This window comes from Coenobita brevimanus, chromosome 71 (assembly GCF_032717465.1).
Source record: "Coenobita brevimanus isolate Jiangsu-jjx chromosome 71, ASM3271746v2, whole genome shotgun sequence".
In the NCBI taxonomy this organism is placed as follows: Eukaryota; Metazoa; Arthropoda; class Malacostraca; order Decapoda; family Coenobitidae; genus Coenobita; species Coenobita brevimanus.
In genome coordinates, this window is record NC_137024.1 from 2,396,001 (window position 1) to 2,416,155 (window position 20,155).

The 20,155-nt window shown below is 44.8% G+C and overlaps 1 protein-coding gene across 1 annotated transcript in view; it reads right to left on the minus strand.

Moving 5' to 3' along the window:
- LOC145406627 (CAP-Gly domain-containing linker protein 3-like) overlaps positions 1–17,696 on the minus strand; it is a 38,322-nt gene extending 20,626 nt beyond the window's left edge. The window contains exons 1-4 of the mRNA XM_080277703.1: positions 17,506–17,696; positions 16,302–16,463; positions 15,680–15,893; positions 14,468–14,584 (exon numbers count right to left, since the gene is read on the minus strand). Coding sequence (XP_080133829.1) covers positions 14,468–14,584; positions 15,680–15,893; positions 16,302–16,463; positions 17,506–17,696 — 684 coding nt within the window. The remainder of the gene's footprint in view (positions 1–14,467; positions 14,585–15,679; positions 15,894–16,301; positions 16,464–17,505) is intronic.
- Positions 17,697–20,155: the final 2,459 nt, after the last annotated feature.

Sequence of the window (20,155 nt, forward strand, 5' to 3'; positions counted from 1 at the left end):
ATAGAAGAGCATGCGAGATGTGGAGGCGTGCAAAACTTGGGGGTCACAGGCCTTACAGGGATTTTGCTGTGGCTATCCCTTAAAAGCACCGTTTTCTACGATATGCGGTACATTCTCTTCAAATAGCTATGCGTAACGTAACTAACCTTCTCTGTCGCCGTACCTTCCATAGCCATCCCATTAACGTTTATTTTGATGGTCCTGTCCTCGTTAATGGGCTGTCTTCCTTGGCTTTACTAAATCTTCTTTCAACTTCGCCTCTCACCGTCTCTCCAACTGGGCCAGCAAAATCTTACCTCTGCCCTTGACTTCCATCTCTCTCAAATACGCATTTCTAATCAATTCAGCGATTCCCAAGCAGCCCTCTCCTTTTTCGCAACGCTCTTCGCCTTCCCTCTCCTCTTCTCTCCACCTTTTAGAGCTTCATCAGGTTCACGCCTTTGATTTTAGGCTCTCTTTTATCTGCATCCCAGCTCATGTTGGTCACACTCGACACGACTATCTATCTATCTATATAATCCCCTGGGTTTCAGGAAACCATTAGGACTCATTCATTGTGATATGAAAAGGAATAAAGAGTAATATTAAGGGACAGGAAAGATGGAAGAAGCTGGAAGAAAGAAGGACTGGCGCAGAAAAAAGAATGATAGAGATGAAGGGAGAAGCAGGCAGCTCATCAAGTGAGTGGATGATGGCCACCACCACCTACCGCCTTGCCACTGCGTCAAACTGTAACACCAAAGCATAACACATCGACGTTCTGATTCTGTTAGATAATACAACGGATATGTACTGCAGACTGTAACGTTATCAGGCTGATCCTCAGAATGTATGGACATATTAAAGTTATTTCCATAACAATCGATGAAATTATCTACGACAGTTTAATGTAACTTGGTAGGTAATACGAATGAGAGGAGCAAGAGCGCATGAAAAATAAAAATAAAAAATCGTCAGTAGCAGTAAGGTTAAAATTTATAGGTGTGTTTTTATCTTCCAAACTGACTGATCTGATTCAAAGCAGTTTCCAGTGAAGCGAAGAAGCGCTGTTTCTGTCGGCAGTGATACGAATCTAACTGAAGTATCACTAAAACCAAGACCGTCTGCGTATCTCTCCGGTGTAATTTCCGAAGCGGTTTTGGCTCAGCTGTTAATTTCCTGCTTGGAGAAAAGGAATATGGCCATCAGGGTCAAGTGAGTGATCAAAATAATGAAAATAACACTACTGTATGTACAGAAAATCAGAGTGCAGGGAGATGATATATACAGACAGATCAATACAAATAAGGCCCACAATTTCGTCAGATCTGTGTTTACGTTTTGATCGGCGCCTGTAATTTTTCGATCCTAAGTAGGTGGACTGTGTGGACAGGAACTAAGCGGCCCCACTGTAGACTCACTTCGAATCCCAAACTCCAGCTTGAACGAAAAAAATGCGTCTATATTTATGATGCTTTAGAGATTGACTTCCACTGGTAATTTATTCAAGTATGGCAAATCAGAAATAATACTAGGCACACTTCCACACAGACATGAAGTAATGTACACTGGCTGGTGTACTTTGACATAAGTATGCAGTATTATGTATTTCGAATTAGTGGCTACTGAATTAGAATTTCAGCACTTCGATTTTTTTTTTTTTTTAACTGGTGTTTCACAAATTTGTTAACGTTTCAAATACAGTATCTACCTTCCTGATTCAAAGTGGAAAGAACTATCACCATGCGAGTAGATATAGTGTGTTGCTGTTATGAACCTTATCTAATACTTTATACACCATACGATTTTCAGTTTTAGGTCAGTTTCATTTATGTTCAAGGTTTTTGAGTTGAGTTAGGCATTAAAAACTGGTGCGGTATTTTCAAAAGGATTACGACAGGTGAAACAACCGCCGCTGAACGTAAAGCAAGACTGGTACAAACTTGAACGCTGATCTGATCCAGGGTGGTGACGAAATTCCACAGAGTAACGGAATATCCCGAGTCCAGTGAAAGTTGTAAAATGGTGCCGTTCCCTTCACATTACCCGCCAACTACCACAATCAACGCCTATCACCTAGGAGAGAGCGACCACACATTTCCGCGAATTAGTGGGTGTTGAAGGAAGGAAAGAATGATGTAAAGGCGTGGTCCAAGATAAACATGAGAGGGAGCGAAGTGGATGAATGGCAAGACGTGACATGAATGAAGTTAGGTATGATCACTCGCAAAGTGGGTGTTATTTTGAAGATGAACAGTGAGTGGCGGATGAAATGACTGAATACGAATGGATTTACTCGAGGTGTATATATGTCAAGTAGAATCTGATGTAACTTAGCCAAATTGGTTCTGTTTATTGCTTTCGAAGTGCGTGACGATTGAGGTTAGGATTAGGACGGATTTTGGTAACGAATGGGTTGACCGACTGAAGACTGTATGCTGTGTCCCCATACTTAAATGATGCTGAGTTCCTTGTTAAAAGTGGAAGGAATCTTTGTTCATAGGTTCAGTTTTGTTGGAGTCTGTGAGGAGCAAGATATGAATGTAATTACAGATAAGAGGAAAATTATGCTTGCTGAGGGAGGGTGATGCAGTACGTGATGTTGATGAAGAGAGCTGGGGAAATGGTGTAAATATATACCTACTGCAAGCTAAGTGTTGTCAGGAGAGGTAAAGAAGTAAAGAAAGTGGAAAAGTAGTATGACCGAGGAAGTAAAGTAACCACTAAGATAACATTTATACGAAATATATATAGTGCGAGAAGACTGCAGTGTCAGGTATTACCCATATCTACATACGGCTGCGAGATGCTGGAAAGGCGTAAGCATAAAAAAATATAGTGTGAAGGCGCTGCAGAAACGAGTTAAAGAATGTAAGTGGCTTGCGTAAGTTGCATACATTAAGAATTTCATATTCGTGAAAGATATGGAACACAAGTAACTCTACTGATCAACAAGTAGAAAAGAATGTTTATAAATGGTATGGTCACTGCAGAGAATGGATGTGAACAAGGTTGGGAAAAAGGTTATAAATGAGTGGGTTTGACGATAGAAGGGCTATGGAGAAGATACGTGGAAATGATAAATGAATGTGTGGATAACTGAGGTAGGAAAGCTGAGGAGAGAAAAGAATGATGAAGGACAGAAATGGATGGATGAAGTACGGTATCTGAATCTTTGAAGGTGCACATGGGAAGGGCTGGATCCCCTTTTATACTCTGTCAGCCAAAGAAGTGGTCTGTCTCAAAATATGAAACAAAGTGTGTGTGTGTGTGTGTGTGTGTGTGTGTGTGTGTGTGTGTGTGTGTGTGTGTGTGTGTGTGTGTGTGTGAATGGAACCATGGACCACTTCCACTCGACGCTGCTGACAGTTTTTTTTCCACTTGCTCTTTGCTATTCCTGTTTCTGGATTCCTGTCACCCCATGCTGTTGTTATTGTTGTCTGTCTAGCCAAGCAGACTCATCGACCACACGCAAGCAACCGTTTTCCCGTGTCAGACAGCTCTTCGCCAGGATCGGAGCAGGCTTTATCCACAATGCGAGGTGCAGAGAAAATGGAGAAGACAAAACCCCCAAGAGGATGAGCTGTGTAGCCTGCAGGTGTTACGTTTTATTAGTCGTCTCAGTAGTTATTGTATGTAGGTAGTACTTCAGTTAATATAATTTTATATCATCGTATTATTAAGAAAAAATAAATAAACATAGCTCTTGCATGAAGCACGGACTGAGTGAAAGTTGAGAGGAAATGAGATCGTGCCGACAGCGGTAATCAAAGTGCACACACGTAAAGCAAACAGCAAACTTCAGGTGGCGATGACTGGCTGAGGGTGTGACCAAAGGGCCGGCATGGAGCGAGCCTCTGTAGGACGGTAGTGACGAATATCTTGGTTGCATCTAAGAAATGGGATGATGTCTTGGCTGCATATAAGGAATGGAATGTGTCTTTATTTTTTTTTTTATCTGAGTACGACTCTGGGCACAGGTTTAAGAGCCCTTTCCCTGTGGTTCTGCAATCCTCCTACGTGCCATACATCTCCACATGTCACCATTTCGGCGCTAACACCCACCGTCCATACTGAATACATACCAGGGCGGTCTCATAAAGGACTGGTGTACTGGTATTAGCGGATGGGTTTTTTACAAGTCGGCGGGTGTAATGGTAAATCTGGTTTGCTTTAACGAAATAAAAATCCTTAAATTGTTCCCTACCCCAGCCGGGATTCGAACTAGCGTCCATCGAGGCAACAGATCACCTTATTACCGACTCGAAAATATTCACGCGGACCAAGTCAAAATTCTGAAGCAAATTTGTTCATAATAGATTCGTGGAAAGCATAGGCATCAAAAAAATCCACACAGCCTGTACCAAGAAATATTGCTTTTGATTATCCAGATGTGGCAGGTTAACCACGAAATAAATTAATACAGAAAAGGAAGAAAGGCCTTTACGTAAACTTGCAGGTGTCTTAATTAACTTTCTTACCTGTAATTTCGGAAAGTCAAACGAACTTGCGGATGAAGATGAGGATGCAACCAGTGCCAATAGCAGCAGAGATGGTGTGTGTGTGTGTGTGTGTGTGTGTGTGTGTGTGTGTGTGAGAGAGAGAGAGAGAGAGAGAGAGAGAGAGAGAGAGAGAGAGAGATCTTTATTCATTAAGTTCTGTCACAGCCGCGAATTTGTGAGTACTGTCTCTGTACACACACACACACACACACACACACACACACACACACACACACACACACACACACAAAACTCACCTGCATACATACAAACACTGTGGCACATGCAAACATTGACATACACGTGCACACAATTACCAGTGTATGCACATGCGTCCAACCAGCATAAAAGATTAACGCACACACACACGCGTCAAGTCAATTACCACACACACACACACACACACACACACACACACACACACACACACACACACACACACACACACACACACACACACACACACACACACACACACACAAGCATCACGTTCAGAGTGTGGTGCTTATAATAGAACACTGTAGTATTCTGATATCTTGTGTGTGTGTGTGTGTGTGTGTGTGTGTGTGTGTGTGTGTGTGTGTGTGTGTGTGTGTGTGTGCCACTGACCACGCTACGGGCCGGCCCCTCAGGTGACGCCATAGAGGTAGGATTAGGGTAGAGGCGGCGTGAGAAGGCTCCGGTGAAGCCAGAGAACTGTCAAACGGCCATATTGGTCAAGTCAAGAGGTCACGGCAACACCTACCTGACTTGAAGAAGATTGCTGTGCACTTCTACCTCTATGGCTGTTCTTGAGGTTTTATCCACATTACAAGACAAACTTATCTTCACCACTTTAGAAAGTCATATGTCTGCCAGTGACCCTCTGCACAACCACCTTGTCTTACTTATCAAAGCAGTCGCAGAGACATATTTACAAGTGCGGTATTCCTATGCAGGAAAGCACTTTACAGCAAGAAATATTGCCTTAAAAAATGTCAAGAGTAGGACTGCTATGAATAAGGTAGTACTGTTTAGTGGTTTATGAATAATGCATGAGTAAATAATTTGTTGCCATATAAAGTCTCAAATGTATAAACGGTTGTTTCTATATCCTTTTAGGTTAGTATGCAAATATAGATAAATAAATAAATAAAGATAATACATATTTTTTTCTGTTTGCAACTAAGAAAACACTCGCGCCTGGTCAGCAGAACCAAGTCAGACAGCTGTCAAAGGGGTCGCCGCCATGTTGGTCGAGTCAGGTCTGTCGGCTTCACTGACCTACCCTTGGTTAATCCCTTATGCCGCCTCTACCTACTCCTCCTACCTCTATGGGTGACGCGATATGATACAGGTGTCGTGATGGGGGGTTGCACCATTCTCTCTCTCTCTCTCTCTCGTGAAAAGTGTGCTTCTTGGCCAATCCCCTACGTGTAGTAAAGTGTAAACAGTCTTCTCATTATCTACCTGGATCGCCGAATAGAGAGGGGGGAGGGGGGCGTTGTGGTTGGTTCACGGTCTACCTGTGCTGATGTCTGAAACCCAAGGAACAATATCTATCCATCAATTTGTCTGTCTATCTATCTGTGTTCTATCTACACATGTATATAGATAGATAAATAGATAGATATTACAGGAGGTGAACAGAAGACCCAACTAAATACAGGAAGAAAAATACATATACCTGACTACACGTGTCTCCCATTTATAAAAAAAAATCTTTAACAGTTTGACATGAACTGCTGTGGGTTAAGTAAATAAATGAATGACTATCCGTGTGTGTGTGTGTGTGTGTGTGTGTGTGTGTGTGTGTGTGTGTGTGTGTGTGTGATGGTCAGCGAGTGTGTCAGCAGCAGCAACAGCGGAAGTGACAGGTAAAGGTAACGGACGAAGCGACCTGCCGTCCCTGAGGTCACGATGGGGGGGAAGGGGTACCATGAGGGGGGGATTGGCAAGTGCAGGGAAAGAGGAGGTAGGGAGGAGCGAAAGGGGTGAAAGGAAGAAGAGGGCGGGCGGAGGAAGGAGGGGAGCAGACGGGGAGTGGGGAGACGAAGAGAAAAAGAGGTGTGGTGAGTGGCGGAGGGGAAATTCAGGAGGAAGGGCGAATTAACTGTATCTGGGGCGTGAGGTTACTTTTCTCCAGAGGAAGACTATCTTTCCTGTAAACCTCATAAGGAGTATACTGTGCGTTTGTATACACGAGGTTATTTATCTGAGTTAGTTTACGGGGCGAAATGATGATGATGGTATTACTTTCCTATCCCAGTACTTCGTTTCTCTTCAAATAACACACACACACACACACACACACACACACACACACACACACACACAGTGAATACGGTGCGAGACGACACCCTTTTCTTTTAATGAATTATTTCCATGTCCATCTATCCCTCTACATCTGTCTCACTGTTTATCTATCTATGTCCGTATCTATCCATCTGTCTGTCTATCCATCTATCTTCAAGGATCACTAATAACCCTTACACAGACAAATCCAGCCGAACCTACTCCACACAGCCAAAACCTCCCATCGTCCAAAATCAAACAGCTGTCTAGATAGCCCTAAAATGACAGCAAAAGATTTATTATATTTTACTCTCACACCAGACGATTCTACGCACCAAAGGGTAAGCTCTCGTCATCCAAAAGGTAATAAATCCAGGACCCTAATTATGCAACGGGACAGGGCGACATGGAGGTGATTTGTTTGTGGCCACCCCTTATGGGATTAAGGCGTCTGGCAATAGATAGATAGACAATCCTACCCTCTCTGTCTACACTACTTTTACACTAACCTGGCCTAAAATTGCCCGCTCTCCATCTAGAACACTTTGTCAAAACAGATGAGCACTTAAATATGAAGCTAGTCACGAAGAAGTGCTGAGTGTAGAGCCGTAGTACTGTCTCATTCCTCTACTGGCCCATATGAACTGCAAAAGAACGCAAATCTGGGCCAAGTTAAGGTGAAAAGAGCATAGAATCCGACATCTCATCCCCAACTTCATCCAGAGGGGTCGCAAGAAGTCTATGTAAACCCCAATATCAAAACTTTCTTCTTCTATCCCAAGCCGCCCTCCCTCATGTACTGCCCTTCTTCATCCCCCCCAACCCTTGCCTGATGTACTGGGAGCCACAGGGAATTGGTCAGTGTACTGGGAGCCACAGGGAACAGGACCCATCACCACCAGACCTTAGGAAATAAAAGTACCAAGATTCTTAGAGTGGATTTTTTCTTATACGCATCTTGAGACTGTGTGTGTGTGTGTGTGTGTGTGTGTGTGTGTGTGTGTGTGTGTGTGTGTGTGTGTGTGTGTGTGTTGGAGCACATATACCCCTGGCATGTGTATGTGGCAGTGATCGTGGCAGCATCTTCAGTGCCGTCACCAGGACACCCTCCGCTGCCCTGGTGACGCAGTGTGACGTTAGTGTGCAGTGTCACTCGCCGCCAGGTTACCGCCGCCCTCCGCTGACTCACGTAACGCCAGGCGAGAGAGGGGCTTCCATGGACTTAGTATATTGTGAAAATGCAGGGGTAAGATTGCAACAAGTTACAGACGACCACCATGGCTTGCATCTGCACTTTATAATACAGTATTTTGCGGTATGATAATGACTGATATGTATTTTTGTGTTCTACTGCACTACTTTTTTACCCCCTAGGTGTGGGGGAGGCAGGTGTTGTGAGAGGGGACGGCGCCCCATCTTTCTTCACTGGGTCTTCCGGGTGAAAGTACGAACTGGCTGGACCCCCTCCCCTCCTGATTATGCTGTCATATTGTATATCTTGCATATCTTACAATCTTCTGTCACGGTCATTTATAAATCCTAACGGTCTACAGTTTTCTTACATACTTTATATATATATATATATATATATATATATATATATATATATATATATATATATATATATATATATATATATATATATATATATATATATATTCATGCAATAAAGGAAGAGCCAACTGGCTACTTACAGGAAGTTGAATGTTAAGACAGACATGAACGAGAACTCCATTCACTCTCCTATACTTGGATACACTTAAAGACTGGAGATACAGGTAAAGAGAAGAAACAGCTTGAGGAAGATAAATCCAGAGCTGACCAGCTGTTTAGTGTACAAGAAGGTTAGAGAATACCGACTGGAACATTTTGTTCAGCGCAGCACGACACATACTGTACCTGTTATGTGGGTGTACCGGTGCTGTACATCCCCTGAGGGTCAGTGGACACCAGGACACAAGCACTCCGAACATGCACCCAACAGTTTACAAACAACTGCCTGTCGTAAGTATGCTTTGTTTGTGCATAAAGAAGAAGGAAACCATACAGTCTTACCACAAAAACAAGTCTTAGTTACAGGAGAAATTATCATGGCTGTTTTCATGTTTTTTTTTATGGGAACGACAAAGAAAGAAAACTCGAAAGCCTTCCCATATTTTTCATTCTGCCAACAGAACTCAAGTTGCAAGAGGGAGTTGAATAAGTTTGCTGGTAAATCCTACCCTGGCTGTAGCATGCGTATCACTCGGCTTCTAGCTTGAGAACAGGATATTGCTGAATTAATACCTCACATGATATGGGTTTCCTCACCTCAAAATATACCTGAATGACGATAGCAAATAAAAAAAAAATCCTTAGGCATAAACCAGGTAAAATCCGTAATGTAGTCAATTGTCCAGAAAGTGTTACCTGGGCATTTTTAACTATTTACCTGTCGGGGCAAATTCTGGCAAATAGAACGGTGTGGTAGAGGAAAGAAGGTAGTTTTCAGTGTATCCCCTGGTGTTATACTGTCCCCTACTAGAAGAGTTGTTTACCCTGACACTCAGAATTGCAGGTTTGTCAAGACTCCATTGCTATTCATTAGTTGTCTTTCATTTTTGTTTGAAGGCAAGTTTATCATTTACTGTGTTCACACTTGTATGTGTGTGAAAATATATGATGCTGTTCTACATTCTCAGCTCCTTCAGCCCATAGACATTATTTTCATTACTTCTTTGATGCTACCAGACGATGGCATTCCATTCTGAAGATCAATGAACTGGAGAAGTCAGATAGTCTATTTTATTCCTTTACTATTAGAACTCTCTCTCTCTCTCTCTCTCTCATATGCAGAATAAAATGTATCCGGTAATAAAGAAGCCAGTTTACTGTATTAGATGCTGCCTGAATCTTTAACTCTAATCAATAAAAGTTTGGCATCAGGAAGAATGATACAGAAATGACGTCCTGTTGCTGATGATTCAAAATTTGCTGTGAGGAGTGCATGTGGTGGCTAAAGTGCGTGATGTCTGGACACACTCAAATGGCGACAGACCCCTCACCGGTACCAGCATAACACACCCCACACTCAAGAAGGAGGAGGAGGAGGAGAAATATGTATATCGAATGTACCAATATTTTTAAAGCTGTCTGTCAGTTTTCGCCTAATCTCAATCCATCCCTAGATTCCACTGCGTGAACAGAGACAAGGGGGCAACAACCTTTGTCCAAGAGTCTGACCTGACCAAGAAACAAACTAGGAATCCCCAGTTGCATGATGGGCTTCTACATGCATCACCGGCTACCCCCAGTGGTGATGTCATCACACGACCCTCCCTCCACTCTCCGGGCTATTTTTACTCCCTTCCGTCTCTCCCTCCTCTACACACACACACACACACACACACACACACACCACTGCCGGGCCGGGGCTGAGCAGGAACAACATGGGCCAGCAACACACAATTAACGACAGTCTGGGTCGAGAATAGCGCGTTTCCCAACAACATTATTACGTACTTTTCCCAGCCCTTCTTCAGGCGGTGTTGTGGAGGCTCCCTGTGAAAGTTGAGGTGCGTAATGCGTGACCAGCAGCGTCCCTCCCCCGCCTCTCACTTGGAACGTCAGCGTCCTGTGTCAGTTTGAAGAATGGTTACGGGCTGACAACACAAATCTTGGCTGTTCGGCGTGGAGCAACTCGGCATCTGTTTACATCTCTTCATGTTATTAAGCAGTTCATTTTTACTTTCTTTCTTTTTTTTCTTTTTCTTTCTTTTTTTTTTTACTAGTTTCAAAAAGTACTCCTGACTTGCTGAACATGGAAGAATCTGTGACACTGTTGGAACGGACCCACCTTCCAGGGATGCCAAACTAGTAGCCTGCAGGCCTAGTACTCCCTGTCAACAAAATCTGTTCGGCCCCTTTCTTGAATCAAGTAAAACTGCTCACTTTTTCTTTTATAACCACTAGCGTTCACAGTTGGTCAGCAATATGTAATGATTCCCATCTCACCGTCGTTTTTATGGTCAGTGAAACAGGGACAGAGAATAACCAGACGTTCAAACACTGAGAGTAGCAATGAGTTATACTGCCTTTGCACAAGTCTCAGCGCTTTTGCCTCTTTTACGTGGAAGCGCTATAGGAAGCACGCAGCCAGCCTAGTCTTGATGAATTAAAGGTCGCCATTCACCATACAAGGGTTAAGCGCCTTTGATTCCTAGGATAGATAGACTGCTGTGCTGAACCGACTCCATGCATATTTTAACACCTCTTAACTGATGACTTTGTGTAGAGGCCTCAATCTCCCCTGTGAGGAGCAGTTTAAATGTGTGGAGAAGTTCACCACATCAGCAGTTACAGGAATGCAACAGTAGCGAGGGATAAGTGGTCAGGCCATACTGAACCACATGCTGATGTGTGTTACCTGGTACATCTTATTTATGTTTTAAAAATCCGGCGGGCCAAACCTGGGAGTTAGGCGGGTCACATTTGGGTCGTGGCCAGCATGATGAACGCCAAGTCACTACACTAACTTCATCCTCGCCCGTACACCTTTTTCTATTCTATAAAAGTTACCGAGGGCAGAAATAGCACTGGTTATCTGAATCATCACTCACGCTGTAACATTCGTAACATTAGTACCTGAAGAGAGTAATTTGCATCTTTCTTTACTTCTCAGGTTGATAGCTTTATACACGATAGGTGAGATCATTTGTTTATGTACCTAACTCAAGACACAGACTACGTAATCTGTTCCAGGTGGCTCAGCAGTCCTCCTACGCACCAACAAACTGCTCACGCTCCCTCACGTCTCATCACTCGGCCACTCATACCAGACAGTTTACAGTGGCATACGCTTGGGCAGTTTAATTCAGGAATAATGTGATCGTACTACCAAGGGTGTCTTTATGATCAGTCGCTGCGTCTTGTGGGAAAAAAGTGAAGATTATTTCAGCAAAGTTTAACCCCTCTGTGTTCTCAGCCTCAGCCAGGGTCAATTTCCACCCTTACAATGAGCACTGTATGTACTTACCTGCCACCTTCTTCTACACCCTCACTGCTGATTGTTCCAGTAGTAAAGACACACCAAAACTGATGCCTTGACCAGAGACGTAAAGCTATACAGTACAAATACAAAATTGGTGGCAGTGCTTCGCCTCTTTCCCGCTCCCCACCCTCACTTTAGACATGAGACAGAAAAAGGAGAAGAGCAATCTGGCGACATCACGGCCGCAGCGTCATCTTACAAGCTGTGTTTATCTTTAGAATTTGCCGGCAGTCACGGCGGGTTTACCGGAAGAGTTTGAGGATGAACGCAAAGAATTTCGGTGCAACACCAATCCAAAGAATGTGTGACTGGCCAAAGGAAGTTTTATCTTTTTAGCACGATTATATAGTTTTTTTTTTTTTCGTTTTCATTTTTGTATTCTTTACCGCCAGAGGAGTTTATTCAGCTCAGGGGGTACTTTCCCGTGGTGGAAGGATTAGCAACAATTTCCTTTAACCTCTTCAGCACAATGACATCTTTCTAATTTTGATTCTTGAATATGATTTTTCTTTTCAATTCAAGAATGGCCACGCAAAATGACAGTACTAGATCTCCATTAACTCCTTCCTTACAATGACATGATATTTTTGTTAGCGACATGTGAGTTTCAGTTTAGGGGAATGTTTTGATACTGCAGAGTTACTTGAAGTGTGCAGGAGGCAGCATGCAAGAGTTGATATACTTAATTACGGATATGCACTGTGACGAGATACTGGAGCTCATTTCACACCTGCCTACAGCTTGACTATAACTACGAATCACTAGGTATCGTGCAGTACCGAATCTGCTAACGTGATCAGAGTCACCTCACAGACTTAACCAAACATACTCTGCAATTCTACGGGACACCAAACCTCCGCTTTACCTGACTTCAAATCAAATGGATCCCTTTTAGAAGAGAGAGAGGAAAAGAATACCAAGATAGAGAGGCACGAGAAGCCGCGGAGTACAAATTAAAAAAAATATAAAAAGCCTGTAACGCGAGGGGGGTAAAACTGACAAAAAAATACGAAAGTGCCGAAAGGACCGAGAGGCACGGTAGTTGAGGTAGGAGGAGCCGGGCCTGTCACGGGAGGAGACGGCTCTACACACATTCTTGCACTAGAAAGTATGCGAGTTATGTGTCCGTGGCCAGGCAGTACGTTTTCCCCTGTGTGGCTCAATCAGGACCCTCCCCGTCAGGCCCAGAGGCAGTGTGGTGTGGAAGGCAGCTACACCCACCCAAAATTACCATACATATATACACCCATACAGTATATACAATTGAGTGGTTAGAAAATTATAGGTGAGAGATTGGGGTTTATTCTTTGACGTTTTGATCATAGGCGTTCATCAAAGAAAAGGCATTCTTTTTGACGAAGGCCTCTAATCGGAACTTCTGGGAATACACTTCAATCTCTCCCATGTATTTTTCCTAATCACCCCATAAAATCCACTGGTCAGTATGGATCACTTATCTATCTATCTATCCACACACACACACACACACACACACACACACACACACAGCTACATGCAGCGACAAGGAGGGACGGATCTAAAATGGGACGCAGGCCAGCACAAAAGCAGAACTGTTACCAGGGCGGATCGTGACACTGGCCACTCATCCTGTCACTCACCATACAAGCCTTTAAAATTCTCTGTTTTACCTCACACGCCGGACGCTCTACAAAAAACTGTGCTTTATAATGCCTGTGTGACGTGACCAAATGCACCGTCATGCATTAACCATCCTTATATGTACAAACGACAGATTGCGAAAAATCCCTTCTTGCCATTGCAGGTCTACAAGGTCAATTGCACCCCCTCTCCATATTGCAACAGGGTGTGTGTGGATCCGAAATGAGGGAACAGTGTCCTCAAATGGTAGCCACTCACCTGACAGACCTGCAATGGTGTGGTGGGTTCCAGTCCCGCGCAAGTGAGGGTGCCTTCACACCTCGATGTCACCTCAATTCATCCCTCCATATCTCTCCCTCACCGATTTGATTCAGATGAGAGTGAGCTGTAGCAACCTGAGAGTGTTAATACAGGCATCATGACTCTCTCACTGTCGGGGTAACTCTTGTATTCATTTCCATCTGACGCCAAATGAGTTTATGTAGATGAATGTGAGTTACAGGAGCTTATGATGTGTGTGTGTGTGTGTGTGTGTGTGTGTGTGTGTGTGTGTGTGATGGCACTTTCCTCTGGCCAGGTAGCACTTTCCCTCACGCTAAGTCCACAAGCCATGACCCCCCTTGCACCACCACCAGCCTCCCCTGCTCATCCCAGTCTCAGTGCCAGACATTTTCTTTTGTGAGCCATAACTGTCCTATTTCTCCACCGCTGATAATAAAAGAGTGGAAGGACTTAGTTATCGGCATCTGTATATTGTGCGTTAAACCTAAAACAAAAATATGTGGATGGGATATTTCATCACTAAGCTGGCGTGATTCCACTGTCGTGTATACTCGCGTCTTGTTAAATTCCAACACCAGTGTGAAAGTTGTCATCTTCATTTAGTCCTCCTTAGCATTTCGATAACTCATTTCTCTTTTCGTACCTGTGGCTCCTATATTTCCCGTTAAAGAATGGAGTACCGAGGAAGGATGATGATGATGACGATGATGATGATACATTGCGGGTCATGAGACGGTTATCGACAGCACCAGGTACATACAGTGTGTCCTGGGGGGCCTACCTGCAGCGCTGTGTCCTGGTCACCCACACCGTTGCTTCCCGCCTTGACCGCGTAGTGCAGCAGCGTCATGTCGGTCAGGGCGTCTCGGTCGTCTACGTGGCACCCCAGCGATAGTAACTGACAGGGAGTGAAAGGAACGAGGAAACACATATGAGGCAGACCGTAGTTTCTGAACAAATGATAAACTATATAGAATTAAAACAGGAAAACTATACAGAAGAAAATACAGCACATAGTAAAATCTCTCCCAAGAACTGGTGCAATACAGTATCGTATGAACATTATTTTTTTACCTCAAATGGAAAAACTACACAACACAGTCGGGGCTAAAACAGTGTGTGTATCACTGTTTTATACGATCAATGTTGACGGGTGCCTGTAATATGAGGTGATGAGGGGTGAGGTGTGGGACGTGGGGTGTGGGGGGCTGGGGTGTTGGGAGGTGTGAGGTGTGGGGTGCGGGGTGGTGTGGTATGTGGGATGTCTGTTTTATATGGTTGTTTGAAGTGCGCATTACCTGTGCAGTGAGGTGTGGGATGTCTGTGGAAAGAGGTAGTGTGTGGTGTGAGATGGGAGATAACTATGCTATGAGGTGGTGTGATGTGTGGCGTGTGGGGTGATCGTTCTAAAAGGTGGTGTGACATGTGTGGTGTGGAGTGGTCGGTGTGCGGTGACTGTTATAAGGTGGTGTGTGGTAACTGTTATAAGGCGGTGTGCGATGTGGGGTGACTGTTATAAGGTGGTATGTTGTGTGGGGTGACTTGTATAAGGTGACGTGTGGTGTGGGGTGACTTATAAGGTGGTGTGTGGTGTGGGGTGACTTGTATCAGGTGGCGTGTGGTGTGGGGTGACTTATAAGGTGGTGTGTGGTGTGGGGTGACTTGTATCAGGTGGCGTGTGGTGTGAGGTGACTTATAAGGTAGTGTGTGGTGTGGGGTGACTTGTATAAGGTGGTGTATGGTGTGGGGTGACTGTTATAAGGTGGTGTGTGGTGCGGGATGACCGTTATAAGGTGGTGTGTGGTGTGGGGTGGTTGTTACAAGGCGGTGTGTGGTGTGGGGTGACTTGTATAAGGTGGTGTGTGGTGTGGGATGACTGTTATAAGGTGGTATGTGGTGTGGAGTGGTTGTTACAAGGCGGTGTGTGGTGTGGGGTGACTGTTACAAGGTGGTGTGTGGTGTGGGGTGACTTGTATGAGGTGGTGTGTGGTACCTGGGCTATGAAGTGGTGTATGTTGTGCTGCACCTGCGGGACCCACTGCCTCATGATGGCAAACACATGTGCGGGCGTGATGGAGGGGCGGCGCAGGAGGGCGGCACACCCACTGCAGGCGGGATCAAAGAAGGCGAGATCACGACGAGCGCAGCTGGAGCAGAGGGGCGCATCCACAGGCGGGTGAGTCACGGGGGCGCTGCGCTGGACACGTCTGCATCATAGGCCGAGATATGGGAAAGCAGTACTCTTAAAAAAAAAAACTATTCACTGGCATACATACACACGGTACAGGTGTTTATCATGTCCAGGTGATTCAGTCTACGTGTCTAGAGTTACAATCCAATATTTCAGACGTGTGTGTTGGTGTGGTGGGTTGGAGGCGGCTGTAGTGCGTGTGTGGATGTGGAGAGGGTGAGGTGTTGTGAGGGTGTGGGTGTGGTGAGGGTAAGGTGTGGTGGGGGTATAGGTGTAGGTGTGGTGTGGTGAGGGTGTGTAGGTGAGTGTGGGTGTGGGTCTGGTGTGGTGGGGGTATAGGTGTAGGTGTGGTGTGGTGAGGGTGTATAGGTGAGTGTGGGTGTGGTTGTGGTGTGGCGAAGGTGTGGGGAGGGTGGTGACTGACCTTTTGGCCTGGGCATCCTTGTGGTGTGTGGTGGGAGGTGCGGGTGTCTTGTGGTGCTGGGGGGCGGGGGGCACCTGTGGCCGGGCGGGAGGTGTCGTCCCCCCCTCCACCTCACACCCATCAGCGCTGTACCGCCCACTGTCCTCGAGCCGTGACCCATCCCTGCACAACACACCACCAGATACAACACATGCAGCATTTGATAACAAAATATTATTAAACTTGGACCCGTATTCGCAAACTTTCTTACAGTTGAGTATATAATTGTTTACAGGAGACACACCATATGCTAATAAATAACCCTTTGTATTTGGGGAAGGCGGTGGCTCAATCGGTAGAGAGGTGGCCTGCAGTCCTAACGGACACAGGTTCGAATCCCGGCTGGGGCAGGGAACAGTTTAAGGATCTGAATTTCATTAAATCAGGCTTTACTGATCTACCAGAAGACCCGCCGACATGTCGTAAAAATACCCCCGCTAATACCAATACACCAGTCCTGTATGAGACAGCCCTAGCATGTCTTCAATGTGGACGGTGGGTGTTAGCGCCGAAGTGGTGACATGTAGAGGTGTATGGTATGTAGGAGGACTGCTGGGCCTTGATAGCAGGCTGTGAAGCCTATGCCCAGAGTCGGAAACATAAAAAAAAAAAAAAAATTCTCTGCATATGATGTTTTTCTTTCATGCTGTTACAGGCGACACTGTTTATTGCTGTGTTGCTTTTTTTATATTTTCATCATCACCCACACAAGTACTAAACATCTCTCAGTGAAACAGGAGCGGATGTTGAAGTGGAAGAGTATGACCAGACTAAATGATACTTTATACTCAGCTGATATATGGAGATAATTATCGTGGAAATTAACTACCATCTCTTTGAATCACTTCCCTTGAACTTACAGGAAGTCTATATTACACTCAACAGACTTTACTTCGAAACTGATGCTGGAATACCGCAGCTAGACCTATGGGAGCTGAGGACATAATATGAACATCTCACTATACCAAGACACCTCATTTGTGTGTTTTGATATCACAGTGGCGAGAATTGTTCAAATGGAATAACTATGCTTACATACTGGAAAGACACAACAGTTTCGTCCAGATTATGGTCCAAGTGGGGAGGAAATTCCTGTATCCTCCCCATGAACAACACTGCCATACGTATGTGAAATTCTTATATTCTAACACTTCATGTACGGTACCTGTCAACCTCGCTGCCAAGGTCGCTGCCGCCGCTGCCCCTGCCGCTGCTGCTGTGGTCACTGCCGGAGTCACTGTCGTAGCCGGGCGGCGGGGGGTACTTGCCGGGGGGGTACTGGTGGCTGTACTGCGCCGGGTAGTGGGTCAGGCTGGGGGCATCATCCCCGCCCTCACCCACACTCACCACCACCATCACCGCCTCCACCACTCACTCCTGCAACACAAACATATCAAAATTACCTTATGGTGTTTTGGGGTATACATCCTGCCGCCACTGTGTTTAGGAGTATACAGAACACTATGTCCACTCTAATCTCGCCTAAATTGCCATCTTTACATTATGAATTCTGCGTTATAAGAACAACTTTGCAATAAACTATGATGCTAGTCACGAAGAAGTGCTATAGAAAGGATGTAGAGCTGCAGTACCATCATATTCTGTATAACCAGGTAGTGGAAGTACCTAGTTATATCAGTGCCACCACGTGAAGGCGTTCCTCTTCAGCGCCTAAGGATATGGTAACAGCCCTGAAGAAGTTGAAGCTGAGAAAATGTCGCGGAATAAGGGAGATACGGGTATGTGTTACGTATGGTGTTGAAGTGTGTGAGAGAGTTACCTGCCTATTGATGAAGACACTAACAAGTTTTAGGATTGCCAGGGAGTAGGAAAGAGTGACGGATGATTGGAAGAAAGGGCTGACTGTTCTGCTGCACAAAGAGGTGACAGAAATGAGAGTGGGAACAACAGTACTGGGCCAACAGCAGAATTGGGTTATTAGTCAGCTCAGTGTGATGGGAAAAGTGTACAGCAAATTTATGATGGATGGGATGAGAGAGATGACAGGAAGGTTGCATTTACGTCGTTGTATTGATAGGTTTACTTAAGACTGGCTTCTAATCCTTTCAATTTGGAATGCCTCTCCAGAGCTGAATACAATCTTCAAGAGACTGAGAAAATAATAATAATAATAATAATAATAATAATAATAATAATCGTACTGACAGGTTCTTGTGTTCTGCCTGTAGTATCTTTAACACATGATAAGTCTTTCGCGAAGCACGTACTAGTATGTGGAAAAAATATGTTAGTGTGACGTCCGTGGCAAATCCTGTACCAATCACGACACAAAAAAGCTCTCGACGCAATACGTGACTTCCTCTGTGTTACCCCGAGTAAGCTTAACTACCGTAGGGATTCTTAGCACAGTCGTAAACTCGCTCACGTTATAACAGATGAAGGCTCTCAACCACACAGCAGCCACGGATGCAGAGTGGTGGTGGTGGAGGGGGAAGGGGTACGCCACCAGAACGACCACCATCACCACAGACCAGCGCTGTACAAAGTCAAAAGGTACACCACACGAAATGACACATATTCGTGATACTCAACTTGGATAATGCACATTTTAGCGGACGTCCATAGATTATAATTCAGTGGTACCTTCAGAAATTAAACTCCGGTCTATCAAATGAGGCGCCGGGAGGGAAGTGAAGTAGTGGAAAAGTAGGCGAACCTCTTTCCCTGACTCTTTCTCCGGTAAATATTCCGTGAACCCGCAAATTACTGATGCACAACGGCCAACTGGAACCCCGCTATTGACACGCAAAAGACTCATCCCGGAACATTCGACTTGGGTTCAGAACGCATTAGTTTCCCATTCAAGAAGAGTCCTGTCACATACATATTCGCGTTCATGACCAACCGCGAGGCCCAGCAAATATTCCTTGTCATAATTCGTTTCTCCATTAGTTTTTCATGGTTTCATAATGGCTGTTTGTAAGTAATGATATGTTTAAGAGCATAACTACCAAATCCATGCCGTCATTATCATCATCACGACCCACTCTCCCACGCAAAGATGAGATAAGATCTAGAAACAACAAAATTAAGTTCAAAGTCGGAAAATTATCAACAGCATGGCCAGGTAAATGGACCACATAACTATTTATACATCATTCAAGCCACCGGAATCCTGGTTCGATTACACAGGCCTATCCATTTACACATATTTTATTTTTCTTTACAGATGCGCTTCACATATACCTGTCAATGTGTAAATCTGTCGACTAAGAACAAAAGCGGATGCCAAACCGTTACCTTAGGCTTCTTTGAACATTCTACATTGCACCAGACAATATTTATGTTTACAGAATAGCTTTGTACGTAGGATTTAGTCGCTTCATTCTGACAAACATACGATAATTTTAAAAGTGCTAAACAATCAGACACTTAATGGTGGTGGTGCTGCTAGTGAGTCTCCTGTTGGTGAGAGTTGATGTGCCTGGCTCCTCACTCACACCCCACTGGCTCCTTTAGTGACAGCTGGCTCCCCCTCCTCTACTCCCCGCCCCCCTGAGTGCCACCAGCTGGACCAGATGCGCGGTAGAGTGTGACGCTAATCGTTCACATCCCCGGGGCCATAGTTTCCTCGGGCCATGTTGCTGGACCGTCCAATCACACCACCACACCACACCACACCACACCACCACATTAAACTACACAATACTACACCACACCACCACAGCACATCACACTAAACATTACTTCACCACACCACCACAGCACATCACACTAAACAATATTACACCACACCACCACACCACATCACACTAAACAATATCACACCACACCACCACAGCACATTACACTAC